The sequence below is a fragment of the Lithobates pipiens genome, unplaced genomic scaffold (assembly GCF_037356315.1).
Source record: "Lithobates pipiens isolate NorthernLeopardFrog02 unplaced genomic scaffold, aLitPip1_a1.2 Scaffold_16, whole genome shotgun sequence".
NCBI lineage: Eukaryota > Metazoa > Chordata > Amphibia > Anura > Ranidae > Lithobates > Lithobates pipiens.
The window spans coordinates 237,229,282-237,256,548 of record NW_027507748.1 but is presented as its reverse complement, the minus strand read 5'-3'; the positions used below and the strand labels follow the sequence as shown (position 1 = coordinate 237,256,548).

The following is a 27,267-nucleotide window of genomic DNA, read 5'->3' as shown; positions in this document are numbered from 1 at the left end:
TTAAGGTTTAATGTGTGTTGTGTTTTGTGTGTTTCTTTTCTTTTTTTTTTCTTACTGAAATTTTGCATTTCCTAGACCTTTTGTGGTAATATTGTGTAACATAAAAGATTTGAATTGCCATTATTTTATTCTATAGGGGTTCTGCTTTCGGAAAATGAACAATATCTATAAATACATAAGTGGTTCATATAGTGAACTTAGTGTTGAGTTATTCACTTTAAGGTCATCACAAAGGGCAAGGGGGCACTCTTTAAGTTTTTTGGGAGGCAATATGATTTAGCCTAGGTTCCCACTGTAGCGATGCGGCAACCAGTGCATTTTCTCCCGCAGGCAGTTCACACTGCCCTCTGTGAACTTCTGCGGATGTCAAAACAATGTTAATGACACCGCCAGATCGGTTCACGGATTAGAGTGCGAACTGTGGATTGGGACAGGAATCGGATCGCATAGGTGAGAACACCCATGCACTCCGATTCCAGTGTGGGGGGGTAAAAGTCCTCAGTCTCCCCCCCTCTTCCTCAGTCTCCCCCCCCCCCCCCTTCCTCAGTCTCCCCCCCCCCCCCCCTCCTCAGTCTCCCCCCCCCCCCCCCCCCCCCTCTTCCCTCAGTCTCCCCCCCCCCCCCTCTTCCTCAGTCTCCCCCCCCCCCCTCTTCCTCAGTCTCCCCCCCCCCCCCTTCCTCAGTCTCCTCCCCCCCCCTTCCTCAGTCTCCTCCCCCCCCTCTTCCTCAGTCTCCTCCCCCCCTCTTCCTCAGTCTCCTCCCCCCCCCTCTTCCTCAGTCTCCTCCCCCCCCCCTCTTCCTCAGTCTCCTCCCCCCCCCCCTCTTCCTCAGTCTCCTCCCCCCCCCCCTCTTCCTCAGTCTCCTCCCCCCCCCCTCTTCCTCAGTCTCCTCCCCCCCCCCTCTTCCTCAGTCTCCTCCCCCCCCCCTCTTCCTCAGTCTCCTCCCCCCCCCTCTTCCTCAGTCTCCTCCCCCCCCTCTCTTCCTCAGTCTCCTCCCCCCCCTCTCTTCCTCCTCCGTCGTCTCCCCCTCTTCCTCCTCAACAAAGTGGAGAAGTAAAAAATGTTGCTACAACAGGAGATGTTTAGAGAAATCGTCCCCGCTGTATTCTGATGGCAGGGGGACTCTGCTGATCACGCAAAAAATTTCCAATAAGCCTGTTCGACAGAAGTGGCCCGTTGGATCATTAGATTAACTTCTGTTGAGTGGGAGAAGCCATATGTGGATTCAAATTCAACTGGTTCCTACTGAACTAATGGGAAAAGGCTCATTAACCCCAATATTTTCAGGAATGGTATGCGTTTCTCTTTCAGATAAAAGTGGTCTCAGCGGCGCATTCGCCACAAGATCACTTTTAATCGGTGGCTGGAGAGGGCCACCCTCCTGCCGCACTCGGTTGTTTCCACCGCTTACTGGAGCCACCAGTAGCGCCGGAGACTATCGCGCCCGCTCCCCTCACTGCTTGGATGCCGAGTGAGGTAAAGAGGGCCGCCACTCGGCTCAATAGCATGAAAGGGCAGAGACTATGTCAGCTGTCACTTCCAGCCAATGCTCTTAAAGGGAAATAAAAAAATAAAACAAAAATAAAATGATTGCATTTTCGTGTAAAATGAGATCTGAATTTTATTTTATTTCTTATATCAGGGGACACAGAGCCATAGTAGTTACTATGTTGATTAATAGGCCACCAATAGGTGATGGACACTGGCACACCCTAAGACCAGAAGTGCACTCCCTATATAACCCCTCCCACTACTGGGAGTCCTCAGTTTTTTTCACCAGTGTCTAAGCTGTTGGTCACGAGTAAGGATGAGCCAAACACCACCCTGTTCGGTTCGCAGGTTCGCACCAGAACCTGCAAACAGACCTAAAATTCATGTGAACTTTAGAACCCTATTAAAGTCTATGGGACTCGAACGTTCAAAATCTAAAGTGCTAATTTTAAAGGCTAATATGCAAGTTACTGTCCTAAAAAGTGTTTGGGGACCCAGATCCTGCCCCAGGGGACATGGATCAATGCAAAAAAAGGTTTTAAACGGCAGTTTTTTCGGGAGCAGTGATTTTAATAATGATTAAAGTGAAACAATAAAAGTGTAATATTCCTTTAAATTTTGTGCCTGGGGAGTGTCTATAGTATGCCTGTAAAGGGCCCCAAATGTAAAACAAATTGACGTGTCCCCCTAAAAATCCATACCAGACCCTTTATCCGAGCACACAACCTGGCAGGCCGCAGGAAAAGAGGGGGGACGAGAGAGCGCTCCCACCTCCTGAACCGTACCAGGCCACATGCCCTCAACATTGGGAGGATGCTTTGGGCTCTGTGACCCCTCAAAGCACCATGCCTCCATGTTGATGGGGACAAGGGCCTCATCCCCACAACCCTGGCCGGTGGTTGTGGGGGTCTGCGGGTGGGGGGCTTATCAGACTCTGGAAGCCCCTTTAACAAGGGGACCCCCAGATCCCGCCCCCCCCTGTTTGAAATGGTAAGGGGGTACAAAAGTTCCCCTACCATTTCACAAAGAAAGTGTAAAAAAAATTGTTAAATAAGTCAAACACACTTTTGAAAAATTCCTTTATTAAAAAAAATAAAAGATTCCACTCTTGCTATCCAGCGACGGATGATCAAATCTCTGGGGTCCAGCGATGGCTGATCTGATACAGCGATGGGTGATTTCTCAGTCCAGCGCAGTCCATCCATGCATCCTGTGTCTCCACAGTCGGAGACACTGCGGGATGCCGGCGCCAGAGGATGCATGGATGGACTGCGCTGAGCTGGACTGGAGGGAGAGATCACCCGTCGCTGGATCAGATCAGCCATCGCTGGACCCCGGAGAGATGATCATCCGTCACTGGATAGCAAGAGTGGATTACCACTGCTGGAATCTTTATTAAAAAAAAAAAAGAATTTTTCAAAAGTGTTTCTCATTTAACTATTTTTTACACTTTCTTTGTGAAATGGTAGGGGTACTTTTGTACCCCCTTACCATTTCAAAAGGGGGGGGGGGCCAGGATCTGTTGGTCCCCTTGTTAAAAAGAGCTTTCAGATTTTGATAAGCCCCCGCCCACAGACCCCCACAACCACCGGCCAGGGTTGTGGGAATGAGGCCCTTTTCCCCATCGACATGGGGACATGGTGCTTTGAGGAGTCGCAGACCCCCAAAGCATCCTCCCAATGTTGAGGGCATGTGGCCTGGTATGGTTGGGGGGGGGGGGGGGGGGGGGGGGCGCTCTTTCATCTTTTTTTTTATTTATTTTTTACAGTTTGTGCAGGGACAGTTCTAAGCACGGGAAACATGCGCCCCTTCACAGGCATACTGTAGACACCCCCCAGGTACAAAATTTAAAGGAATATTACACTTTTATTGTTTCACTTTAATCATTATTAGAATTACTGCTCCCGAAAAAAAACAGTCGTTTTTTAAAACTTTTTTTTTTTTGCATTGATCCATGTCCCCTGGGGCAGGACTCAGGTCCCAAACACTTTTTTTAGTACAATAACTTGCATATTAGCCTTTAAAATTAGCACTTTAGATTTCTCCCATAGACTTGTACAGGGTGTTCCCGGCTTTTCGAATTTGCCGCGAACACCCCAAATTGTTCACTGTTCGCTGAACATGAGTTTGACTCGAACTTGAAGCTCATCCCTAGTCACAAGTAAAGATGCGCTGTGCTGAGCTCCACTTGAAGCAATCCTTACTGGGGCTAGCCATGCTGACCGGATCCGTCCAGAGTGTCCTTTAATGGGCCTAAGGAATGATACCTGGGCCTCGTGTCTGAAGAAACAAGGTTTTTCTTGCAAATGGTTCTCTTTTTAGAGAGCTGGACCCTGGGATCCAGTACTTTTTGGTAGTAAGGCCATGAAGTTTTTACTGGCAAGGTGCTGTTGCAGGTCCAGGATTGTGGGTAACCGCTAGGTTCCCCTGTTCCTGAAGGTTTCGGAGCCCACCATAAAGGGTGAAGATTGGGTTAATCTCAGATAACCCTGCAGCGGGAAGGTAAGTGGAGATTTCTAAGAAATATCTTTGGATTTTCTTGCGAATTTCTTCTTTTAAGTTTATAATGTTATGCCTATGTGTCACCACCGGAGTCTGTATTGAGCACTCACCACCTTATGCTGGAAACAGCACTGTGTCAGGAGCCATCATTTCTTCCTCCTCCTCTGGCCAAAGCAGGCTGATCCTCTGTTAAGAAAGGGGGGAGGGGGACTGTGCGCCCCCCATGTTGATATTAATCCCTTTGGGGAATTGCAAGCCGAAAGCATTATTTTTCTAAAAAAACTAACAAAACAACCCCCCCCCCTCCAGGTTGGTGACGCAGGCATTTCCCTTTGACACATTATTGCTTTACCAGGCTAGGTATTAATAGCAGCTTATAGCGCTGGTTTATAACCTAGTAGTGTACATTCTTTTTGGTAAGTGCCTCTGCTTTTTATGCTTCAGGCTATGAGTGGAAAAGGGACCAGGAACCTCCTCTAAGGGGTCAATGGTTTTACAACAAACTAAATCCATTTCTAAAAGAATGTCATCCTCCTCTGAGTCATGTGGCCAGTCAGATTGAGTTGTCAGGGGAGACTGTTGTTGCAGCTGTGCTGGACACTTCAGTATATGTCTTAGTCTATATCTCTATATATATCACACAGGAGGTTTTTCTCTTCTAACATTTTTTTTATTTGGGAAAAGATTGATGCTATGATCACTCTCCATAGTGGGGTCTAAACGTAGCAGATCCCCATCTAGGGCTCAGGACCCTCTTATTGAGGTGCAAAAGGCAGGGGATCAGGAAGATCTTCCAAGAAATTTGGAAGATACTAATATATCCTCTTCTGAGGATCCTAATATAGAGGGAGTAGCATCACAAGACAGGTTGCTTGTACACTCTTATGAAAAATTCTATCATTCAAGCCTCACGGCTTATGCTAGGACTAGTACACTCTCGCAGAGTTCTGTGGCTGAAATATTGGTCAGCCGAAGCACCGTGTAAGAAACTTGGCCAGTTTCCCTTTTCATGGTGAATAGCTATTTGGGGACCATCTGGATAAATCCAAAAGCATCTCTAAGAAAAGCTCTTTTACCAGTAAAGAAGACGTTTAAGCATTTCTCCTTTTAAGCGTGCTTCCTCAGCTGTGCTAGGGGCATCAACCTCTAGGCAGTCTTGACAGCCTCCACTGTCAGGTTCTAGGGGAAGACCCCAAGGGCAGCACCAGGGTCAAAGAGGTTTTGGGGCAGAAAGCCCGCAAAGCAGAATACTAAAGCCTCCTTATGAAGGGGCGCCCCCACTCGATCAGGTGAGGGGGAAGGCTCCTGCAATTTTCAAAGATCTGGCAGGAATAATGTCAAGACAGATGGGAGGCTTCCTCAGTTTCTCTAGGTTACAAACTAGAGTTCTGAGAGTTTCCGTCTCCTCGTTTTCTAAATGTTCCCAGGGATCGAGAGTCTTTCTAGCTCTGGATCATCTCTTATCCCAGCTGGTGATATCAGAGGTTCCCTTAGAGGAGCAGGGCACAGGTTTTTATTCAAACCTTTTTTCAGGGTTCCAAAACCAAATTGAGAGAAAACCTATTCTAGATCTCAAAGATCTGAATCGGCACTTAAATATTCGATCCTTTCGCATGGAATCAATCCCATCAATTTGTTTCCATCCTGCAAGGAGGGGAGTTTTTGGCATCGATCAATATCAAGGATGCATATCTCCACGTGCCAATATTTCCCACTCATCAGAAATTTCTTTGCTTAGAGATAGAAAATCATCATTTTCAGTTTGTGGCCCTGCCATTAGGTCTAGCCACAGCATTACTGGTGTTCTCAAAGATTCTGGCACCTCCTTTAGCCAGATTAAGGGCGCAGGGCATAACGGTCCTAGCCTATTTTAGAAGATCTATTTTTAATCATCCAGTCTCTGGTCTATACCAAAAAGTCTGGCACAGCTGTAAACTATCTGGAATCTCTGGGTTGGATACTCAACCTAGAAAAATCCTCCTTTTAAAATTAAAGGAGATTACAGTACTTGGGGCTGGTCATAGATATTGTACAGAAGAAGGTATTCTTACCCCAGACAAGAATCCGTTCCATTATAGGACTAATTCAACTTGTCAAAACAAAGAAAAATCCTTCCATTCGGCTGTGCATGAGATTGTTATGGAAAATGGTGGCCTCCTTCGAGGCTGTCCCTTAAGCCCCATACACACGATCAGATTTTCTGCTGACTTTTGTCTTCAGATTTACCAAAACCATGTAGTGGAAAGGCCTGCCTGATTGCATACACATTGAAACTCCTAAGGTTTGACCTCATATTATATGGTTTTGGTAAATCTGAAGGAAAAAATCAGCAGAAAATCTGATAGTGTGTATGAGGCTTTATGCGCAGTTTCACTCGAGACTGCTACAACCATCCTGACGGTCTGCAACAAGAAGGTTCAGGCTTTGGATTTTCCAATACGCTTATCCCCTGACATACGTCAGAGCCTAAAATTGATGGTTGATATTCAGCAACCTCCCAAAGGGGAAATCTTTTCTGCCAGTATCCTGGAAAGTGGTGACAACAGATGCCAGCCTTCTAGGCCAGGGAGCAGTCCTGGAAAAAGATTCTGTCCAGGAGAGATGGTCCAAGTCAGAAGGACCTTGCCTATCACCATTTTGGAGATTCTGGCAGTACAGCTGGCCCTAGAATCTTGGACAGTCAGAATATGGGATTGTTCTGTCAGGATTCAATCAGACAATGCCGGGGCTGTGGCTTACATCAGTCACCAGGGCGAGCACGAGAAGACATGCAGCCCAAAAAAATGAGGTGAATCATGTTCTAGCTTGGGCAGAAAACATTCCTTGCTGATCAGCGATTTTTTTTTTTTTTTTTTTTTTTTTTTTTTTTTTTTTTCCAGGAATAGAAAATTGTCAGGCAGACTATTTGAGTCCCCAACAATTATTTCCGTAGGAATTGTCTCTTCATCCTGACATTTTCCTAGCGGTATGTCAGAGATGGGGTATTCTAGACGTGGACCTGTTCGTGTCCAGATTCAACAACAGTCGACAACTTTGTGTCAACGAGGGATCCGCTAGCATGTGGAACAGACGCATTAGCATTAGACGCATTAGCACTGATCTATGCCTTTCCTCCAGTTCTGCTACTTCCGCTCCTTCTCTGCAGGATCAAGCAGGGAAGAAAAGGTGATTCTGGTGGCCCAGAAGATCTTTGTTTACCGAGATCATAAAGATGGTGGGAGGAGTCCCTTGGAATCTGCCATTGTGGCCGGACCTTCTCGCCCAAGGTCTGGTATTCCATCCTACCTTACGGACACAAAATTTTATTGGATTGGCTATTGAAATCCACATTCTAAAGGACGTGGGTTATCTCCCTCAGTAGTGTCTACTTTGGTTATTGCCAGGAAGCCGGCTTCTAGAATCATTTTATTATAGTCTGGAAGTCATATGTTTCTTGGTGTGGATCCAGGAGTTGGCACCCCAGGAAGTACAGTATGTCATAGGTAGGATCCTTGATCTCCTGCAAATGGGATTAGAAATGAAGCGAGCCTTGAGTACTATCAAGGGCCAAATCTCGGTCTTGTCATTCCTTTTTTTTTTTCCAACGGCCTCTTGCTTCTCGCGCTCTGGTCCGTAGTTTTATTCAGGGGGTAACACGGATTAATCCCCCTATCGAGGCACCTCTAAATCCATGGGATTTAAATTTCATTTTATCGGCTTTATAGGGTCAGCCTTTTGAGTCTTTATGGGAAATTCCCTTGGTTCTTTTGACAAGAAAAATCTTTTTGGTGGCCATTTTTTCTGCTAGAAGAGTATCGGAACTAGCGGCTCTGTCTTGCAAAGAGCCATATTTGATCATGCATAAGGATAAGGTGGTTTTGCGTCCTCATCCCGAGTTCCTAACAAAAGTGGTGACAGGTTTTCATTGAAAACAGGATATTATTCTACCACCTTCCTAGAGCCTCAATCTAGGGAAGAGGAGGCACTTCATTCACTTGATGTAGTAAGAGCAATCGGAGTCTATTTAAAAGTGACCGTTCAGGTTCGCAAAACAGATACTTTATACTGCCAGAAGGTCCAAAATGGGGACAGGCAGCATCAAAATCTACTATGGATTCATCAAGTGATTGCTCAAGCTTACGGCTTAAAGAAGAAAATTCCTAATTTTTCATGTTGAAGCACTCAACCAGGGCAATCGGTGCCTCTTGGGCGGTGCATCATCAGGTCGCTATGGCTCAGATCTGTAGGGCCGCAACTTGGTCGTTAGTTCATACATTTACCAGATTTTATCAAATCGATGTTAAAGGTCATGAGGATATTGCCTTTGGGCGTAGTGTACTGCAGGCTGCAGTATGAGTCCTCTAGCCTCCTTTTTGCCCTACTTTTTTTGTTGCCTCTCCCTCCCTTCAGTTGCCATTGCTATGGGACATCCCACAAAGTAACTACTATGGCTCTGTGTCCCCTGATGTATGAAAAGAAAACCGGATTTTTAAAATGGCTTACCTGTAAAATCCTTTTGTTTGATGTACACTAGGTGCCGCCGATATTGTGCTTCCAGCGCGATCCCGTCGCGCTGGTTCTCGATGACCGACTTCTCTAACCAGCGTAATCCCGTCATTCTCATGCTGGCTGTAGTAGGAAAATGGCACATTTTCCTATAGCAGCGAGCGCGAGAAATAAGCAACAATGTCACCTCTCTAATAAGACCTGCATGCATTCAGGGGCATACCAGGCCCTTAGGTCTGGTAGGGATTTTAAGAGGAACTCCCTACGCCGATAAAACGGCGTGGGGGTCCTCCCAAAATCCATACCAGACCCCTATCCGAGCACGCAGCCCGGTCGGTCAGGAACGGGGGTGGGTGCTTTGGGGAAGGGGGGCACCCTGCGGCCCCCCACCCCAAAACACATTGTCCCCATGTTGAGGACAAGGGCCTCTTCCCGACAACCCTGGCCGTTAGTTGTCAGGGTCTGCGGTCGGGAGACATCGGAATCCGGAAACTCCCTTTAATAAGAGGGCCCCCATATCCCGGCCCCCCACCCTATGTGAATGAGTATGGGATACATAGTACCCCTACCTATTCACCTGGGAAAAAAGTGTTAATAAAAAAAAACACACAACACGGCTTTTCAAAGTAATTTATTAGGCAGCTCCAGGGGTCTTCTCGCTGGGCTCCTCCGCTAGCTTCTTAAAGCTCTTTTACTAGCGGAGGAGCCCGGCTTTCTCCTTCGTCGTCCCGGGGGGGGGGGGGGGGGGGGGGTCTTCTGACTCCTTTGCGCTCTCCGTCCTATTCTCCTGCTCTCTGGCATCTTCTCCTGCTCTGGGTGTGACATCACCCGGTGACAACGCCCCATGCCTATATAAGTGGTCCTCCGCTAGTAAAAGAGCTTTAAGAAGACCCCCGGAGCTGCCTAATAAATTACTTTGAAAAGTTGCGTTGCGTGTTTTTTTTTTTTTTTTTTCCCCCAGGTGAATGGGTAGGGGTACCCCATACTCATTCACATAGGGATTCCTGATAAGCCCCCGCCCGCAGACCTCAACAACAAACGGCCAGGTTTGTCGGGAGGAGGCCCTTGTCCTCAACATGGGGAAAAGGTGCTTTGGGGTGCCCCCTTCCCCAAAGCACCCACCCCCCATGTTGAGAACACGCGGCCTGGAACGGCTTGGGGGCGGGGGTGCGCTCGCTCATCCCCACCCCCTTTCCTGACCAGCCGGTTTGCGTGCTCGAATAGGGGTCTGGTATGGATTTTGGGTTGACCCCACTCTTTTTTTTTTCGACGTAGGCGGTTCCCCTTAAAACCCCTAACAGACCAAAGGGCCTGTTATGCCTCTGGAGGCGGGAACCCATGCTGGTTTTTTATTTAAAATTTGGTGTGGAGTTCTCCCTTAAGTTTCATACCAAATACAGTCCCTGGTATTGGCGGGAATCCAATTCGGATCCCCGCACCAGTGTTAACCTGGCCTCAATGTCAGCGATGCATGTCACTTATCGAGAAAGGAAAAACATTTTTCCTTTCCCGATGTGAGCCAGCTCGGCGCTGGCTCCCGCAATGGGGCTCGCAGGGTGTCAATCTCGCCGATAAAAGCGTCGGGATTGACACAATATCGTGGGCACCTACTGTACATCAGGGGAGACAGAGGTCCCTCCCTTCTTGGTCTACACTTGTATTGCTTGGCTACAAAACTAAGTAGTGGGAGGGGCTATATAGGGAGTGCACTTGCACTGGTCTTAGGGCGTGCCAGTGTCCATCACCTATTGGTGGCCTATTAACCCATATAGTAACTACTATGGCTCTATGTCCCCTGATGTAAATCAAAGAAAAGGATTTTATAGGTAAGCGGTTTCAAAAATAAACAAAAAACAGGCTTTTTAAAAGGACAGTGTAAAAATAAAAGGGAAAATAAGGAAAAAAGCACCCCGTCCTGCCAAGCTCATGCACAGAAGCGAACGCATACGTAATTTGTGCCCGCATATGAAAACTGTGTTCAAACTACACATGTGAGGTATTGCCATGATTGTTAGTGTGAGAGCAACAGTTATAACACTGGAACTCCTCTGTAACTCAAAACAGGTAACCAAATAGACCTTTTGAAATGTCACCAATTAAGATTTTTAAGTGCCAAAGTTGGTCACTATTCCAGAAGCCGGCGCAATTTTGAAGCGTGACATGTTTGGTATCAAGTTACTTGGCGTAACATTAGCTTTCACAATCTAGAAAAAAATTGGGGTAACTTTTTACTGTTTGTTTTTTTTTTTTTTCTCAGTGTATTTCCCCAAAAATTTGCATTTGTAAGACCGCCACTCAAATATGGTGTGACTAAGTATTGCAATGACCGCCATTTTATTCCCTAGGATGTCTGAAAAAATATATATCTTTGGGGGTTCTAAGTAATCAGTAAATGGCATATCTCAAAACGAGGCTCAGGGCTGAAGTGGTTAAAAAAATAAAAATGAATAACATTTTGGCTTTAGATGTACTTGAAATCATTCTTTTACAGACATCTCCTTTTCAGTTCTTAATTTATTTCCACAGTTCCGAGTTGTGCACCTCCAAATGCTATTACAAATGGATCATTTAGCCCCGTAAAGGGAGAATATGCTTACCAAGACGTTGTAACATACAAGTGCAATGAAGCAAAATTTGCACTCATAGGACAAACTTCTGTATCCTGCACCTCTCATGGAAATTGGAGTTCTGATGCCCCTAAGTGTGTTGGTCAGTACATTTTGCATGGTGTTTTCACTTCCACAAAAAGTAAATGTTAGCAAGTACTTTAGTTACTGCATTTCACAACACAAGTGTTTGAAAATCATTAGAAGGTAGTGGTAATGTACATACTGTATTTATCGGCGTATAACACGTGCCAGTGTGTAACACGCACCTCAAGTTTAGGAGGGAAGTTTAAGGGGAAAAAAACTTGCATTTAAATGCCCATCAGTGCAGCCTTGGATGAATTTAAAATTGGCGTCGGTGAGATCGCAGGTACTGGGCGGAGCCGAGATACATAGCCGAGTGCATTCAGCTCCTCTTGGCTCCACTCAGTCACGCCCAGTCCCGCCATTGGACCTGTGTTGTGTTCATCATAGGGCGTGACTGTGAGCGGAGCCAAGAAGAGCTGAGTACACTCGGCTATGTGTATCTCGGCAGCGATCACTCTGCTCACAATCAGCAGAGATCGACTGGGATCGGTCGGGATCGACGTATAGCACACCCACGATTTTCTCCTGATTTTAAGGGGAAAAAGGTGCGTGTTATACGCCGATAAATAGTGTTTGATTTAGTATTTAAAGCCTAACTTCAGTCTTGCACAGTTGTACAGGCTAGTGTCTCCTTAGCGGGACTCTTAGCTGAGAGCGTCTCTCTCATACAGCCCAGAGCCTGCACTGACCCTTCCCCTTCCCCTTCCCTTCACCCCCAACAGTGGCGGAATGCCAGTGCCCAGTCGCAAGTGCATCCTTTGCGACCCTGGTAGTTGCACCACTGTGTGGGTATTACCTTTAGGCAGTCTGCTGACTGATACCTTCTTAAGGCATTTTGATTTCTCTAAGAGCCAGCTCACTGCTTGCATTAGGGCTCTAGAGAGGAATACAAAGGTAAGGTGCTGTGATGTTTTAGGTAATCTATGTGCATAACCTTGATGACCCCTTCCACCAGCCATGATCTGGCTGCATTACATATAGAAGCGCAGAAACCCAGTGATTGTCACTGGGTCTAACCTAAGGTAATGAAAATAATCTGGTTTTAAAAATATCCTAAGAATGTTTATAGTTGTGAAAGGAGGAATCCGGGAAGAGGAAGGCAAAATAAAAGCAGAATAATCTCCTAGTTGGTGGAATAATCTCCTAGTAAGTGGAAGTCTGGGCTAATACTATTTAAGCTTAAACCTGCTCCCACCCCCTATTCTAAGTCCTATACTAATTATCCTGTAAAGGCGAGATGTTCATAGTTACCAAATATAAAGGCGCTGGTCACATGATCAGCTCCCAGCAGTGGCTTCAGGGGAGAGGAGGGACAGGAGGCAAGGCATGCCCCATTCTATTGATGACATCACCGCCCAGGCCCTGCAGCCGTTGTTGCTGCTCTCTTCTCTCCCCTGAAGCTGGCTGCTGGGGAGATCACATGACCGGGCTGGAGCGCCCTTAGATTAGGTAAGTATACATATTTTCCTTTACAAGATAGCAGTGGTGGCTGGTGAAGTTTTAGAATGGGGGGGCACCAGACCTGCCCTTCTTTTTGACCCCTCCCACTTGGTGAAAATGGGTGTGGTTTTAGCGAAATGATGGGCGTGGCTCTAAGGTGGTGTAGTTAGTGTCTGAGATGAACGAGGGATGGAGGGAGAGGGGGATGGAGGGACAGCTGGCCCAGATCCTACACAACAATAGAAATATGTGTATTCTAGAAAGTTTAACAATCAGCAGATAAACATATTTCAAACACCTGGTGTTAGCACTTCAATCATCCCGACACCATCGTTGTTATGGTGTCAGGATGATTGAAGCGCATTATTTCTATTATAACATTGTAATATAAAATTAAATCATTCAACTCACCATAATGCAGAATCAGTGGGAGCCCTGAGCGTGTCACTAGCCACGTCGCCTGCCACCAGTTGCCCCCAGCGGAGTCCCTCCTTGCATGCAGCGGCATGCGTCCCCGCCAAGTTGCAGTGGCGAGAGGTCCGTACTTTCATACTTCCTGGTTCCTCTCTCCTGGGCGCAATTGGAGAGCAGGAAGTGACATCTCAGATGTCAATCAAACTGCCCGGCCATAGTAATATATACTACAGACGGGCGGAAGCTACTCTGCACTCCACAAAGCGGCATTCGAACACAATGCACTTAAGGACCTTCTCTTTTTTTTTTTTTTTTTTTTTTTTTTTTTTTTTTTTTTTTTGGACTGGTGCCCCAGCACTCACTATGGACGGGCTGCCCCTGCAAGATAGGCTGAGATCAGACTGGGTTGGTCGCAGTGTTTTGGAAGTCTTCACTTTGCGCTGAAAAAGGAAATTGGACATCTGGGGACCCTGATGTCTTCTATAGAGGAGCTGTAATCGCTGGTATATACTGTTACCAGGACACCCCTATACACCAACCATGCAGACACACACTATATACAAATATAAAATATTATGTGTATTTACTACACATTTTATGTATTCCCATATACATTAGAGTATTAAGAATATTTTGGGAGCTTCTTCACACCTTTCTGGTCTCTAGTGATGCATTACTACACGTGCAATATAGTACAGTATTTCATGTGTTGCATTAAAGCCAAATGTCATTTAATCCCCTTCCTGTAAGCCCTGAATATTAAGACTGTACCCCTCCCCCTTCACCAGGGAATTGTAGGTGAAGGCTATAGAGATAATGCTGCCCTGTGGCATTTACAGTGCATCTGGAAAGTATTCACAGCGCTTCACTTTTTCCACATTTTATGTTACAGCCTTATTCCAAAATGGATTAAATGTAGTATTTTCCATTTTGAAATAAGGCTGTAACATAACAATTTGGAAAAAGTGAGGCACTGTGAATACTTTCCGGATGCACTGTAGTAGGATCCCCCCACTTCTGAAGGAAGAAGACAAAAATAACGTGACATCACTGTACTAGACCAAAGACACCTGAAAATGGTATGTTTCTTGAAGGGGCAGCAAGGAAGGGAATCTAAGCCCAAAAACTAGCTGCCAGTGCAGAGCAAATGACCTAAAAAGGTACTTGCACTTTTTTTTTCCCAGCAAAGCATTGCCCTGCAATGCATCATACTGTACATGCCATGCTTTTCTGGGAAAAAAAGTGCAAGTGCTGTGAATGCCACAGGGAGCATTAGCTCTCTATAGCAGGGGTCTCAAACTCAAATTACCTGAGGGCCACATGACAAGCTTTCATATCCCATGGGGGCCGCATGCAAACTTTCCTTTCATGTCCCCCTCGGATCTACAGCGGCTGCACTTTCAAGTACACCTGCAGTGCAATGTGGATTTGCCTTTAGTAAATAACCCCCATGTGTGTATTTGTGTGCTGAGCTTACAGTTCCCCTTCTGAGAACTATTAACCCCCAGCACCGATGTCAGAAAACGCATTATTAATCCCAGCACTGATGTCAGCAAAACGCATTATTAACCCATCATTACCCCCACACTGCACAAATACCCCAGCCACCCCACTGAGGACTTGCCTCAGTGTGATGGCTCACTCACCTCTCCTCCTGTCAGCTCCTGGCTTACACACGCCTAGTGACAGGGCACCCAGAAAAGGACCCAATCTCCCATCCTGAGGTGGCAGCAGGAGCGATCACCAGTGCATAGGTGGGCGGGGCGATGGGCATATCCTTTCTCCGCTCCTTCCTCCGCTCTGTTCTCTCTCTGGGCTGCAGCAGTGTGCAGCAGAGAGGACACAGGAGACCGAGACAAAGCTCTTTGCACCACAGAGCTCCCCCTCTGTGGTGCAAACCCATCCAGGATCGCCACTGCGGGCCATTTATAACCAGTCCGTGGGCCGCAAATGGCCCGCGGGCCGGTACTTTGAGACCCCTGCTCTATAGCCTTCACCTATAAGTGAAGCCAGAATTAAGATTTTTAAGGTTTTTTGTTTTTCTTTGATGCTACTCTTTTGTTTACAGTTCTGTCAATTTACAATCTTAAACATTACTGGACACAAAAAACTTTTTGCAGGAACATAGTTGTTTGTTATTATGCTTTCAGGAGGTCGCTGGCAGAACACTGGCAATGCAAAGCTATAGGACAGCCCAGTATATTTCCTCCCACTCCCAGCATGCTTCATTTATTTTTTTGTTAGCATCTTTTCTCTGCTTTGAGACATGAAAATAATTCCTTTTTTTTTCTTTGACTAATAAGGTATTTTTCTGCTAGTTGCTGGGGAGCCACTGGTGCTCAATTTTGCTCTTCGGGTTTTTATATTCCGTAAAAGCTTCATTGTAAAATGTTTTATTTTTAAGATATCTTAATCTCAAAAGCAGGAAGCACAATATACATTCAACGAATAAATTTTTGGTAAACCTGTTCACTTACTTGGTAACACAAATTGCTAATCAGCCAATTACATAGCAGCAACTCAATGCATTTAGGCATCTAGATGTGGGGAATGCAACTTGCTGAATATCAAAAAGAGCATCAGAGTGGATTTAAGCGACATTGAACGTGGCACAGTCATTGGTGCCAGACGGGCTGGTCTGAGTATTTTGAAAACTGCCTTTCTACTGAGATTTTCATGCACCATATCTAGGGTTTACAGAGAATGGCGAAAAAGAGAAGATATCCAGTGAGCGGCAGTTGTGTGGATGAAAAATGGCTTTTTGATGTTGGAGGGGAGTGGGCAGTTTGAGTTTGATAGAAAGGCAACAGTAACTCAAATAACTATTTTTAGAACCAAGGTATGCAGAATACGATCTCTAAATGTACAACACATTGAACCTTGAAGCAGATGGGCTACAGCAGCAGAAGACCACACCGGGTACCGCTCCTGTCAGCTAAGAACAGGAAACTGAGGCTACAATTTGCACAGGGCACACCAAAATTGGACAATAGAAGATTGGAAAATATTGCCTGGTCTGAGTCTCGATTTCAGCTGTGTCATTTAGATGGTAGGGTTAGAATTTGGTGTAAACATGAAAGCATTGATCCATCCATCCATCGACATGCTCCTCAGGCGCCAGGGGCGACCGATGAGCGCAAAGCTCCGGGGCACACATATGACTGGACTACCGATGTCCTTGGCAGTGTGCCGTGGCCAGCAGCCACCCCGTACTGCTCAGGAGTGGGTCTGTGAGGGGATGTCCCCAGCTCGTGCGGATGGCAAGTACAGCTCTTCCTGCCTTGGCACAATTGAGCAGCTGGGCATTCCCTGGGAGGGGGGTCCCTCTCCTCTCCCTATTCCCCCCCCCCTTTTTTTTTTTCTCTGTTCATTTACTGTGTACAGTTGTTAGCCATTTTCTGTGTGCCTCAGTGGAAAGCCTGGTCGGCGGACATTTTCTTTGTGATGGTCCCTTTATACAGGGCGCCCATTTTGTTGTGGCTCGGTGCATTTTTTATCCTCAGCGCTGGTCCCTGCTGCTCAGATCGGCTCGTTTTTTTGCTCAGGACACCTGGAAGCTAATACTGGACACCCACCTGTAACTGAACAGTGCAGCACTCGGTTGGGGTGAGGAGTCCTGCAGTGGGGGGTCCCTCAGTCTGTAGCATCTAGGAGGGTGGGATTGTGCACCTGTCCTATGTCCCCAAGGGTGGCAGACAGGGTGGGTCAGCATGGCTTCAGAAACTGGTGTTTCTTCCCCAAAACTCCCTGCAATTGCAACTGGCTCGTCTGCAAACAGTGCAGTGCCTTTGGACGCTTTGCCGGCGGTCTTTGAAAAGATCGTTGCCAGGGTGGAGGCGGTTTGCGGGCGCAAAGGTGGTAAAAAGCGGCCCCTGGCCCCCCCATCCTCCGAGAGCTCTGACGCAGACTCGTGCCCCGTACACCTATTATGGTGTTTCCAAGTTCATATACAAGGAATGGGGAAGCCTGCAACGGACCTTCTTGGTCCCTGAAAGAATTAGCAGTGCTCTACCCCTTTGAGGAGAGCCTTCTTAAAAAATGGTCAGCTCCTCCGGTCGTGGACCCCCCAGTATCCAGGTTAAACAAAGTAACCACAATCCCGGGAGAGGGGACTCCTGCATTTAAGGACCCTACCGACAGGAAGGCCGAGGCAGTGGCCCGTTCCTTGTTTACGGTTGTGGGGTCAGCAATACGACCAGTACTGGTTGCACACTTACTAAATAGGCAAAACTTTTGCACTGTGAATTGGAGAAGCAGCAGGCTACTCCTGTCTGCGTGGAACTAGCAGACCAGTTAGTGCACGGCCTTAAGTACGTTTGTGACGTGGCCCTGGATCCGCTTCCTTTGCTCTCCAGGGCTTCAGTGTCAGCAGTGGTGCTGCGGCACCTGATTTGGCTAAAATGCTGGTCTGCGGACCAAGCATCTAAAGCATCTAAAAAAGCCTTGAAGGATCGACCCTTCCTTGGTGAGCGGCTTTTTGGAGCCTCGTTGGATGACCTTATTAAGAATGTCACAGGTGGGAAGAGCACCTTGCCCCCAACAGGCCAGGAAGACTAAGAAGCCATGCCGCAGGCAAGGGCCCTCATTTTCCGCTCGTGAGGATTTTTCGTCCGTCCGTGACTTTGGCTAAACGCTTCCAGTCCGATAGGAGAACCTCCTGAGAGGCAAAAGCGTCCCTGGACCCTCAAGCCTAACAAGGGGGGGTCGCCTTTGGGAGTTTGCAGCTCGTGGGCCTCTCGGCTGTCTGACTAATAGGTCTGCGAACTGATTTCATCTGAGTACAAGATAGTTCCTCTTTTGGCCACCAAACATTCTTTCCCTCCAGCATCCCCTTACTCCCTGCTCGCCGGGAGGCCCTGTTGGGGGGCAGTAAGGGACCTGCTAAACCGCATAGTGATAGTGCCTGTTCCAGACTCGGAAAGGTTTCAGGGGTTCTACTCAAGTCTGTAGTCCCCAAAAAGAAAGGGATACGTACAATCTTTGACCTAAAAGCCCCCAATTGCTTTGTAAAAGTACAGAGGTTCAGAATGAAATCGGTTCGCTCAGTTGTCGCTGCACTCCTTCAAGGGGACTCCCTGGCGGACATCCAGGATGCATAACTGCACATACCCATATGCATCAGGTTTCTGCAATTTGCATTAGGGGAAGCCCACTACCAGTTTGTGGCTCTATTTTGGCTTGGCATCAGCACCCCGAGTCTTTACCAAGGCATTGGCTCCAATTTTGGCATTGCTGCGACAACACGGGATCGCAATCGTGGGTTACCTAGACTATCTCCAGAGAGCAGCTTCCCCCTCAGAATTGGAGGATGGGGCAAACCCTGCAGTAATTTGGGTGGCTGTTGAACCTCAGTCGGTACTTATGCTGACTGAGCGCCTGGAGTACCTAGGCTTACTGCTGGACTCCGTAGAAGCGAGAGTGTTTCTCCCTTCAGACAAACTGCAGACTCTCAGAACCGCGGTGAAGCTGTTGATGAACCACAGGTGGTCGTCGCTGCGCTTCTGCATGAGTCCTGGGCCTCAAGGTGGCCTCATTCGAGGCGGTACCGTACGCACAGTTTCACACCAGAGTCTTGCAGAAGGAGATATTGCCAAAATGGGACAAATCTGTTATCCCTGGATCGTCCGATTCGGGTGAGCCATTTAATAAGGGACTCCCTGCTCTAGAGGCTGAGATCCCTGGCACTTCGGTCCGGGAAGTCGTTCCTACCTATGCATTGGACAGTGATCACAATGGATGCCAGTCTGACCGGCTGGGGTGGAGTACTGGGTGTACAGTCGACCCAGGGCCTTTGGTTGGGGGAGGAATCAATGTGCTCAAGCTCCACACGATCAGTCTATGCCTCTCCACACAAGACTAAGCCCTTGTACACAGTCGGAGAATCCGTCGGAATGTGTCCTATCAGACCGTGTTGTCGGATAATTCGACTGTGTGTTATGCATCGGACTGATTCCGTCGGAATATCCATCGGACCCAATTTTCCAACTTGTTGGAAATATTTTCCGACCAACTGGTTCGATCGGACATACTCCGATCATGTGTAGAGAATTTTGATCGGACCAAGTGCCACACATGCTCAGATCAAATTCCTACATCAAAGCTATTGGCTACTAGCCTGAACGTAGTCCCATCGTAATGAAATTACATCATCACGTTCTGAATGATCGAATTTTTCGACAACTTAGTCCGACCGTGTGTATGCAACAGTTTCGGACAAAATCCGACGGATTTGGTTGTCGAAATCTCTGACCGTGTGTACAGGGGCTAAGAGGGCATCCGGTCAGTATCCAGTCAGACAATGCCACAGTGGTGGCATATGTCAACCATCAAGGAGGAACAAGAAGCTCGGTTGCAGCACGGGAGGTCGCTCACATCCTTCAGTGGGCAGAGTGACATGTACCGACCCTGTCGGCCATTTACATCCCAGAAGTAGAAAACTGGCAGGTGGACTATCTCTAAGTCGCCAGATGCTGGACCCAGGAGAATGGGCGTTGCATCTGGAGGTTTTCAGGCTGCTGTGCCTGCAGTGGGGCACACCAGACGTGGATCTCTTGGCCTCCCGACTCAAGCGGAAGGTGCCGAGATTCGTATCCAGGACAAGAGATCCTTGGGCGGAGGCATTGGCTCCATGTGGTCAGTTACGACTGATCTACGCTTTTCCTCCGCTAAAACTGTTACCACGTCTGCTCCGCAGAGTTGAGGCCGAGGGGATTCCAGTGATACTCATTGCCCTAGATTGGCCTTGGCATCCCTGGTACGCCTGGTTGCCGATGCTCCCTGGTGACTTCCGATGCAAGAAGACCTTCTTTCTCAAGGTCCGATTCTCCATCCTGCTTTACCATTGCTGGTTATAACGGCGTAAATATTGAGAGCCAGGTGCTAAGGAACCGGGGCCTGTCGAACTCGTGATTTCAACTATGTTAAAAGCTTGGAAATCTTCTCGGAAGATATACCATCGTGCCTGGAAGGCCTATATCTCCATGTGTGAGGAGATGGGGTGGTGTCCGCGCACTTATTCTGGTTCCAGGATCCTGCTGTTCCTACAGTGAGGAGTAAACCAGAAATTGGCTTTAACCACTTCAATACAGGGCACTTAAACACCTTCCTGCCCAGACCAATTTTGAGCTTTCAGCGCTGTCGCACTTTGAATGACAATTGCGCGGTCATGCTACACTGTACCCAAATGAAATTTTTATAATTTTTTTCCCACAAATAGAGCTTTCTTTTGGTGGTATTTGATCACCTCTACGGTTTTTATTTTTTGCGCTACAAATAAAAAAATACCGAAAATTTTGAAAAAAAGTTTTTTTTTTGTTTCAGTTTCAAAACTTTGTAAATAAGTACGTTTTCTCCTTCACTGATGGGCACTGATAAGGTGGCACTGATGGGCACCAATGTGGCACCAATGAAGTGGCACTGATGGGCGGCACGGATGGGCGACACGGACGGACACTGATAGGTGGCACAAATTGGCACTGATAGCTGGCACGGATGGGCGGCAGGGGTGGGCATGGATGGGCGGCACAGGTGGGCATAGATGGGCGGCACAGGTGGGCATAGATGGGCGGCACAGGTGGGCATAGATGGGCGGCACAGGTGGGCACTCATAGGCGGCACAGGTGGGCACTCATAGGCGGCACAGGTGGGCACTCAGGCGGCACAGGTGGGCACTCATAGGCGGCATCGGTGTTATAGTAATGGATGCCAATCAGTGCCAAACAATAATGCATGCCAATCAGTGATGCCCATTGTGGCCACTGATTGGCATCCATTATGGGCACTGATTGGCACCCATTGTGCTGACTGGCACCCTGGTGGTCTAGGGAGGATTATGGATTTTTATTACCTTTTCCCTGGTGGTCTAGTGGTGTCCCTGGTGGTCCAGTGTGGGCATCCTCGGGGGGGCTGTGCTGATAATCGATCAGCACAGACCCCCCCTGTCAGAGGAGCAGCCGATCGGCTCTCCTCTACTCGCGTCTGACAGACGCGAGTGAGGGAAAGCCGATTACCGTCTCTTCCCATTTACACTGTGATCAGCCGTGATTGGACACGGCTGATCACATGGTAAAGAGTCTCCGTCGGAGACTCTTTACCGAGATCGTAGTTGCCGGGTGTCAGACTGACACCCCGCAACAACGATCGCCGCGATGCGCGCCCCCGGGGGCGCGCAGCGGCTCATAATCCTAATCACGTCATATGACGTCCGGTTAGGATTATGAAACCACTTTGCCGCCGTCAATTTGTAATAGGGCGGGCGGCAAGTGGTTAAGCACCATTTAAGGGACAGATATCAGCTTTGGCTGTTTTTTCCCCAACGACCCCTGGCGTCTCACTCTAGTGAGCACTTTTGTACAAGGGGTCCGGCATGTAGTCCCTGCATGTAGTGCATCCACCCTCGCCACCCCCCCCTGCCCCGGATCTGAACCTGGTGCTGTCGCCGCTTCTGAAACCGCCATTTGAGAACATCAAGGAAATTCCCTTGTTGACTCTTTCTCCGAAAGTGGTCTTCCTAGTGGCCATTACATCGGCCAGGAGGCTTTCGGAACTGGCGGCCTTGTCTTCCAAGATGCGCTATCTGGTTAGCCACAAGGATAAGGTGGTGCTGCGTCCGCAACCTTCTTTTCTGCCGAAGGTGGTTTCGGCTTTTCACCTCAATGAAGATTGTTACCATCTCTGTGTCCTAAACAGACACATCCTAAAGAGGTAGCCCTTCATTCCCTGGACTTGGTCCGGGCTCTAAGGGTATTTGTCTGCCACTGCTCCATTTCAGAAGTCCGAATCTGTTTGTTTCAGTAGCTGGTCCGAAAAAAGGGATGGCGGTCTTGGCCACCATTTTCAGGTGGATCAGACAGATTGTGGTCCAGACCTACACCTTCAAGGAGCAGGTGCCCCTTCAAGGAGTAGTCCATCTTGTCCATGGGGATATATCTCCACCTACCGCCGCCGCTCAAATACGGTATGAGAAAGTATTGCAATTAACCGCCATTTTATTCCCTGTCCATAGGCGGTGCTGTGTACTTTTCTGCCTAATGTCCTACTCCTGTAGGTTTAGTCCCTAGGATGTCTGAAAAAATATATATGTTTGGGGGTTCTAAGTAATCGGTAAACAGCGAATCTCAAAACGAGGCTCAAGACTCGGGCTGAAGTAATTAAAAATGTTTTTGCTTTAGATGTAATTGAAATCATTCTTTTACAGACATCTCCTTTTCAGTTCTTAATTTATTTCCACAGTTCCGAGTTGTGCACCTCCAAATGCTATTACAAATGGATCATTTAGCCCCGTAAAGGGAGAATATGCTTACCAAGACGTTGTAACATACAAGTGCAATGAAGCAAAATTTGCACTCATAGGACAAACTTCTGTATCCTGCACCTCTCATGGAAATTGGAGTTCTGATGCCCCTAAGTGTGTTGGTCAGTACATTTTGCATGGTGTTTTCACTTCCACAAAAAAGTAAATGTTAGCAAGTACTTTAGTTACTGCATTTCACAACACAAGTGTTGTTTGAAAATCATTAGAAAGTAGTGGTAATGTACATACTGTATTTATCGGCGTATAACACGTGCCAGTGTGTAACACGCACCTCAAGTTTAGGAGGGAAGTTTAAGGAAAAAAAACTTGCATTTAAATGCCCATCAGTGCAGCCTTGGATGAATTTAAAATTGGCGTCGGTGAGATCGCAGGTACTGGGCGGAGCCGAGATACATAGCCGAGTGCATTCAGCTCCGCTCAGTCACGCCCAGTCCCGCCATTGGACCTGTGTTGTGTTCATCATAGGGCGTGACTGTGAGCGGAGCCAAGAAGAGCTGAGTACACTCGGCTATGTGTATCTCGGCAGCGATCACTCTGCTCACAATCAGCAGAGATCGACTGGGATCGGTCGGGATCGACGTATAGCACACCCACAATTTTCTCCTGATTTTTAAGGGGAAAAAGGTGCGTGTTATACGCCGATAAATACAGTATTTGATTTAGTATTTAAAGCCTAACTTCAGTCTTGCACAGTTGTACAGGCTAGTGTCTCCTTAGCGGGACTCTTAGCTAAGAACGTCTCTCTCATACAGCCCAGAGCCTGCACTGACCCTTCCCCTTCCCTTCACCCCCAACAGTGGCGGAATGCCAGTGCCCAGTCGCAAGAGCATCCTTTGCGACGCTGGTAGTTGCACCACTGTGTGGGCATTACCTTTAGGCAGTCTGCTGACTGATACCTTCTTAAGGCATTTTGATATTTCTCTAAGAGCCAGCTCACTGCTTGCATTAGGGCTCTAGAGAGGAATACAAAGGTAAGGTGCTGTGATGTTTTAGGTAATCTATGTGCATAACCTTGATGACCCCTTCCACCAGCCATGATCTGGCTGCATTACATATAGAAGCGCAGAAACCCAGTGATTGTCACTGGGTCTAACATAAGGTAATGAAAATAATCTGGTTTTAAAAATATCCTAAGAATGTTTATAGGTCTGAAAGGAGGAATCCGGGAAGAGGAAGGCAAAATAAAAGCAGAACAATCTCCTAGTTGGTGGAATAATCTCCTAGTAAGTGGAAGTCTGGGCTAATACTATTTAAGCTTAAACCTGCTCCCACCCCCTATTCTAAGTCCTATACTAATTATCCTGTAAAGGAGAGATGTTCATAGTTGCCTAATATAAAGGCGCTGGTCACATGATCAGCTCTCAGCACTGGCTTCAGGGGAGAAGAGTGACCACAGACAAGGCCCTGCAGCCGTTGTTGCTGCTCTCTTCTCTACCCTGAAGCTGGCTGCTGGGGAGATCACATGACCGGGCTGGAGCGCCCTTAGATTAGGTAAGTATACATATTTTCCTTTACAAGATAGTTAGGCTGAGAATGGGTTGGTCGCAGATTTTTGGAAGTCTTCACTTCACTTTCTTCGCTGAAAAAGGAAATTGGAAATCTGGGGACCCTGATGTCTTCTAAAGAGGAGCTGTGATCACTGGTATATACTGTTACCAGAAAACATACACCCCTATACACAAACCGTGCAGACACACACTATACACAAATGTAAAACATTATGATGCATATTTACTACACCTTATGTATTCCCATATACATTAGAGTATTAAAAATATTTTGGGAGCTTCTTCACACCTTTCTGGTCTCTAGTGATGCATTACTACACATGCAATATAGTACAGTATTTCATGTGTTGCATCAAAGCCCAGTGTCATTTAATCCCCTTCCTGTAAGCCCTGAATATTAAGACTGTACCCCTCCCCCTTCGCCCTGAACTTATAGGTGAAGGTTATAGAGAGCTAATGCTCCCTGTGGCATTCACAGCGCTTCACTTTTTCCACATTTTATGTTACAACCTTATTCCAAAATGGATTAAATGTATTATTTTCCATTTTGAAATAAGGCTGTAACATAACAATTTGGAAAAAGTGAGGCACTGTGAATACTTTCCGGATGCACTGTAGTAGGATCCCCCCACTTCTGAAGGAAGAAGACAAAAATAACGTGACATCACTGTACTAGACCAAAGACACCTGAAAATGGTATGTTTCTTGGGGCAGCAAGGATGGGAACCTAAGCCCAAAAACTAGCTGCCAGTGCAGAGCAAATGACATAAAAAAGGTACTTGCACTTTTTTTTTTCCCCAGCAAAGCATGGCATGTACAGTATCATGCGTTGCAGGGCAGATTTGTTGCCACCCTGTAAAGTTGTGAAGCCAGAGTTAAGATTTTTAAGGTTTTTTTTGTTTTTCTTTGATGCAACACTCTTGTTTACAGTTCTGATTGTACACACATTGGGGGGGGTCACGATTAAAGTGCATATACACGTAAACACACATGTACACACATATTCACATATGTAACACGTACCGTATATGGTGTGTGTATGTATGTATTAGGGCTGTTACTGATTACAATTTTTGTGTTCGATTAATCTTATTTTATTTTTTTATTGATCGACTAATTTTGATTATAACGCATATACAGATCCAACTACTTTTAGCTCATCTCCTTGCATTGAAATTCTGCATTAGTCAGTGGTAAATGTGGTATACACTATATATAATCACCCGACACTAGTTCGTTTCCACAATCCATGACTTAACTTCACAGTTCACACATCCGTTTTAAATTCAAAATGTGACACTGATGCAAGTCATTTATTTTTATTTTTTCCACAGTAGCGTGACAATCCCTCCACCTCCGGTCTAACTAATTACTCTCACCTTATGGCATGGACCCCTGTGCAAACAGGTGGTCATGCAAGCGGGTATCAAAAGGGTTAACACGGACCATAAACTTCTCTCACGTCTCCTTAGATTTCAGCAAGGACGCCTCTTCATGGGTAGATCTAAGTGCTTTTTTTGATTGATCAAAAAAATGAGCAATTAATCAAGGAATTAATCTTTAGTTTCCATGGCCCTAAAAGTGTGTGTGTGTGTTTGTGTCTATCTCTCTATCTCTTTCACGCACACATATATACAGATGGCCTTTACCTTTTAAAGTCCTTTACCTTAGCTCTTCCTTCTGGGTACTGCACTGTAGGGGGGAGACACAGAGCACAGCACACACTGCTTTCACTTTAGGCTCCTTTCACACTGTCGTACCGTTCAGGTCCGCTTGTCAGTTTTGTCGGCGGACCTGAATGGGCGCTCCATGTTAGTCTATGGAACGACGGATGTCAACTGTGACCTGTCCGCTGACCTCCGATCTGCTAAAATCAGACGGATGGCCCTATGTTCACATTCGTCCCTATCGGATCGGGTGAGATCTGATGAAAATTGACACACTGTCCATTTTCGTCCGATCTCTCCATAGCAAGTAGTGGTGCTCGGCAAGCCCCTCCCCGCTCAGTAAGCAGAGAGGGACCTGTCATCCGCCAGCTCAGCAGAGATCAATGGAAAGATCTCCCGCTGAGCTGGCAGACTCCGTGGCAGCAGATCCGCCTGGTGTGAATGAAGCCTTAGGTGTAATCGTGTGCTGATTACAGTTCGGCTGAGGATCGGGGAATTGGGCTCAGCTGCCCTTGGCACTCCTATCAAGGCATACAGGGGGCCCGGTCGCCATGGTGACTTCTGCGATACCTATATATTCAGCACTGCCAGAAATGTAACGTTTTTTTAAACTGTTAAATCAATGGATTTAGTTCCACTTGGATTTACTGCTGGGGCTCGGGGCTTCAGCAAAATGGCAGCCTCCAGTAAGAAGAAACGGGAGCAATGCTGGACGCAATTTACAGCACACGCAAATTTTGGCAGCATAATTATCAATGTATGTTCCTTGCTAAGAACATTATTTTATATATATATATATATATTAGGGTGGGATTACCCCAAAGTGGCTGAGCGGGAGACCACCGTTCGTTGCCCAAAAACCTACGCCTAGCCACAACCCACGCCCTTAATGTAGCCTTCGTCGGGATTGGGAGATCCGAATAGGCCCTCGCCCCCCTGTATACCACATCTTGAAGATCCTGTCTCGTGCCGCCTCCACACACACACACACCGCGGCATTAGAGTGACTCCCTTCAAGCCACCATTAAGCTGTAACTAACATTGCTGCCCAGTAATAGACCCGCACATCAGGGAGGGCAAGTCCCCCCAAATGTGTAGGGAGGCGCAGCGTTGCCCTGGCCAAGCGTGGAGTCGCGCCATTACACAAAAAGGTGAGGTAACCATCTAGTTCGCGAAAAAGAGGCCGGGACCCACCCGGACTATTGTTAGTATTGGGCGGGGTCTCTGGACACCAGCACCCCCAAATACTTAAAGGAGGACACCCACTCCAATGGGCCAGAGTTTGGTCCACCACAGTCCCCTCCATCCAAAGGGAGTAGAATAGATTTACACCAGTTGATACGGATACCCGAGTGTGCTCCAAATTGATCAAATATTCACAGGGCAGCTGCTAGCGAGGGTCCAGCATCACTCGTCTCAGAGAAGAGCATCGTCCGCATATAGCGAGATCTTCTCTTCCACTCCGCCCACCACCAGCCCCTGGACTCCCGGGGACTCCCTAACCAGGATTGCCAAGGGCTCTATGGCCAGGGCAAATAGCCCAGGGGACAAGGGACATCCCTGGCGTGTGCCTCTGTGGAGCGGGAACGAATCCGAGAGTCTATCGTTGGTGCGCACCCTAGCCCTGGGCGCCCGATAGAGCAATTGCAACCAACGCAGAAACCCTGGGCCAAACCCAAAACAACGGAGTACCTCCCAGAGGTATCCCCACTCCACAGTCGAACGCCTTTTCTGCGTCGAGACGCCACCACCTGAG

At 47.3% G+C, this 27,267-nt stretch overlaps 1 protein-coding gene across 1 annotated transcript in view; it reads left to right on the top strand.

Annotated features, from left to right (window-relative positions):
- LOC143984131 (C4b-binding protein alpha chain-like) overlaps window positions 1–27,267 on the top strand; it is a gene marked incomplete in the record, with an annotated part of 258,170 nt that overhangs the window by 165,079 nt on the left and 65,824 nt on the right. Inside the window, 2 exon segments of the mRNA XM_077484441.1 lie at window positions 11,003–11,185; window positions 22,255–22,437. Coding sequence (XP_077340567.1) covers window positions 11,003–11,185; window positions 22,255–22,437 — 366 coding nt within the window.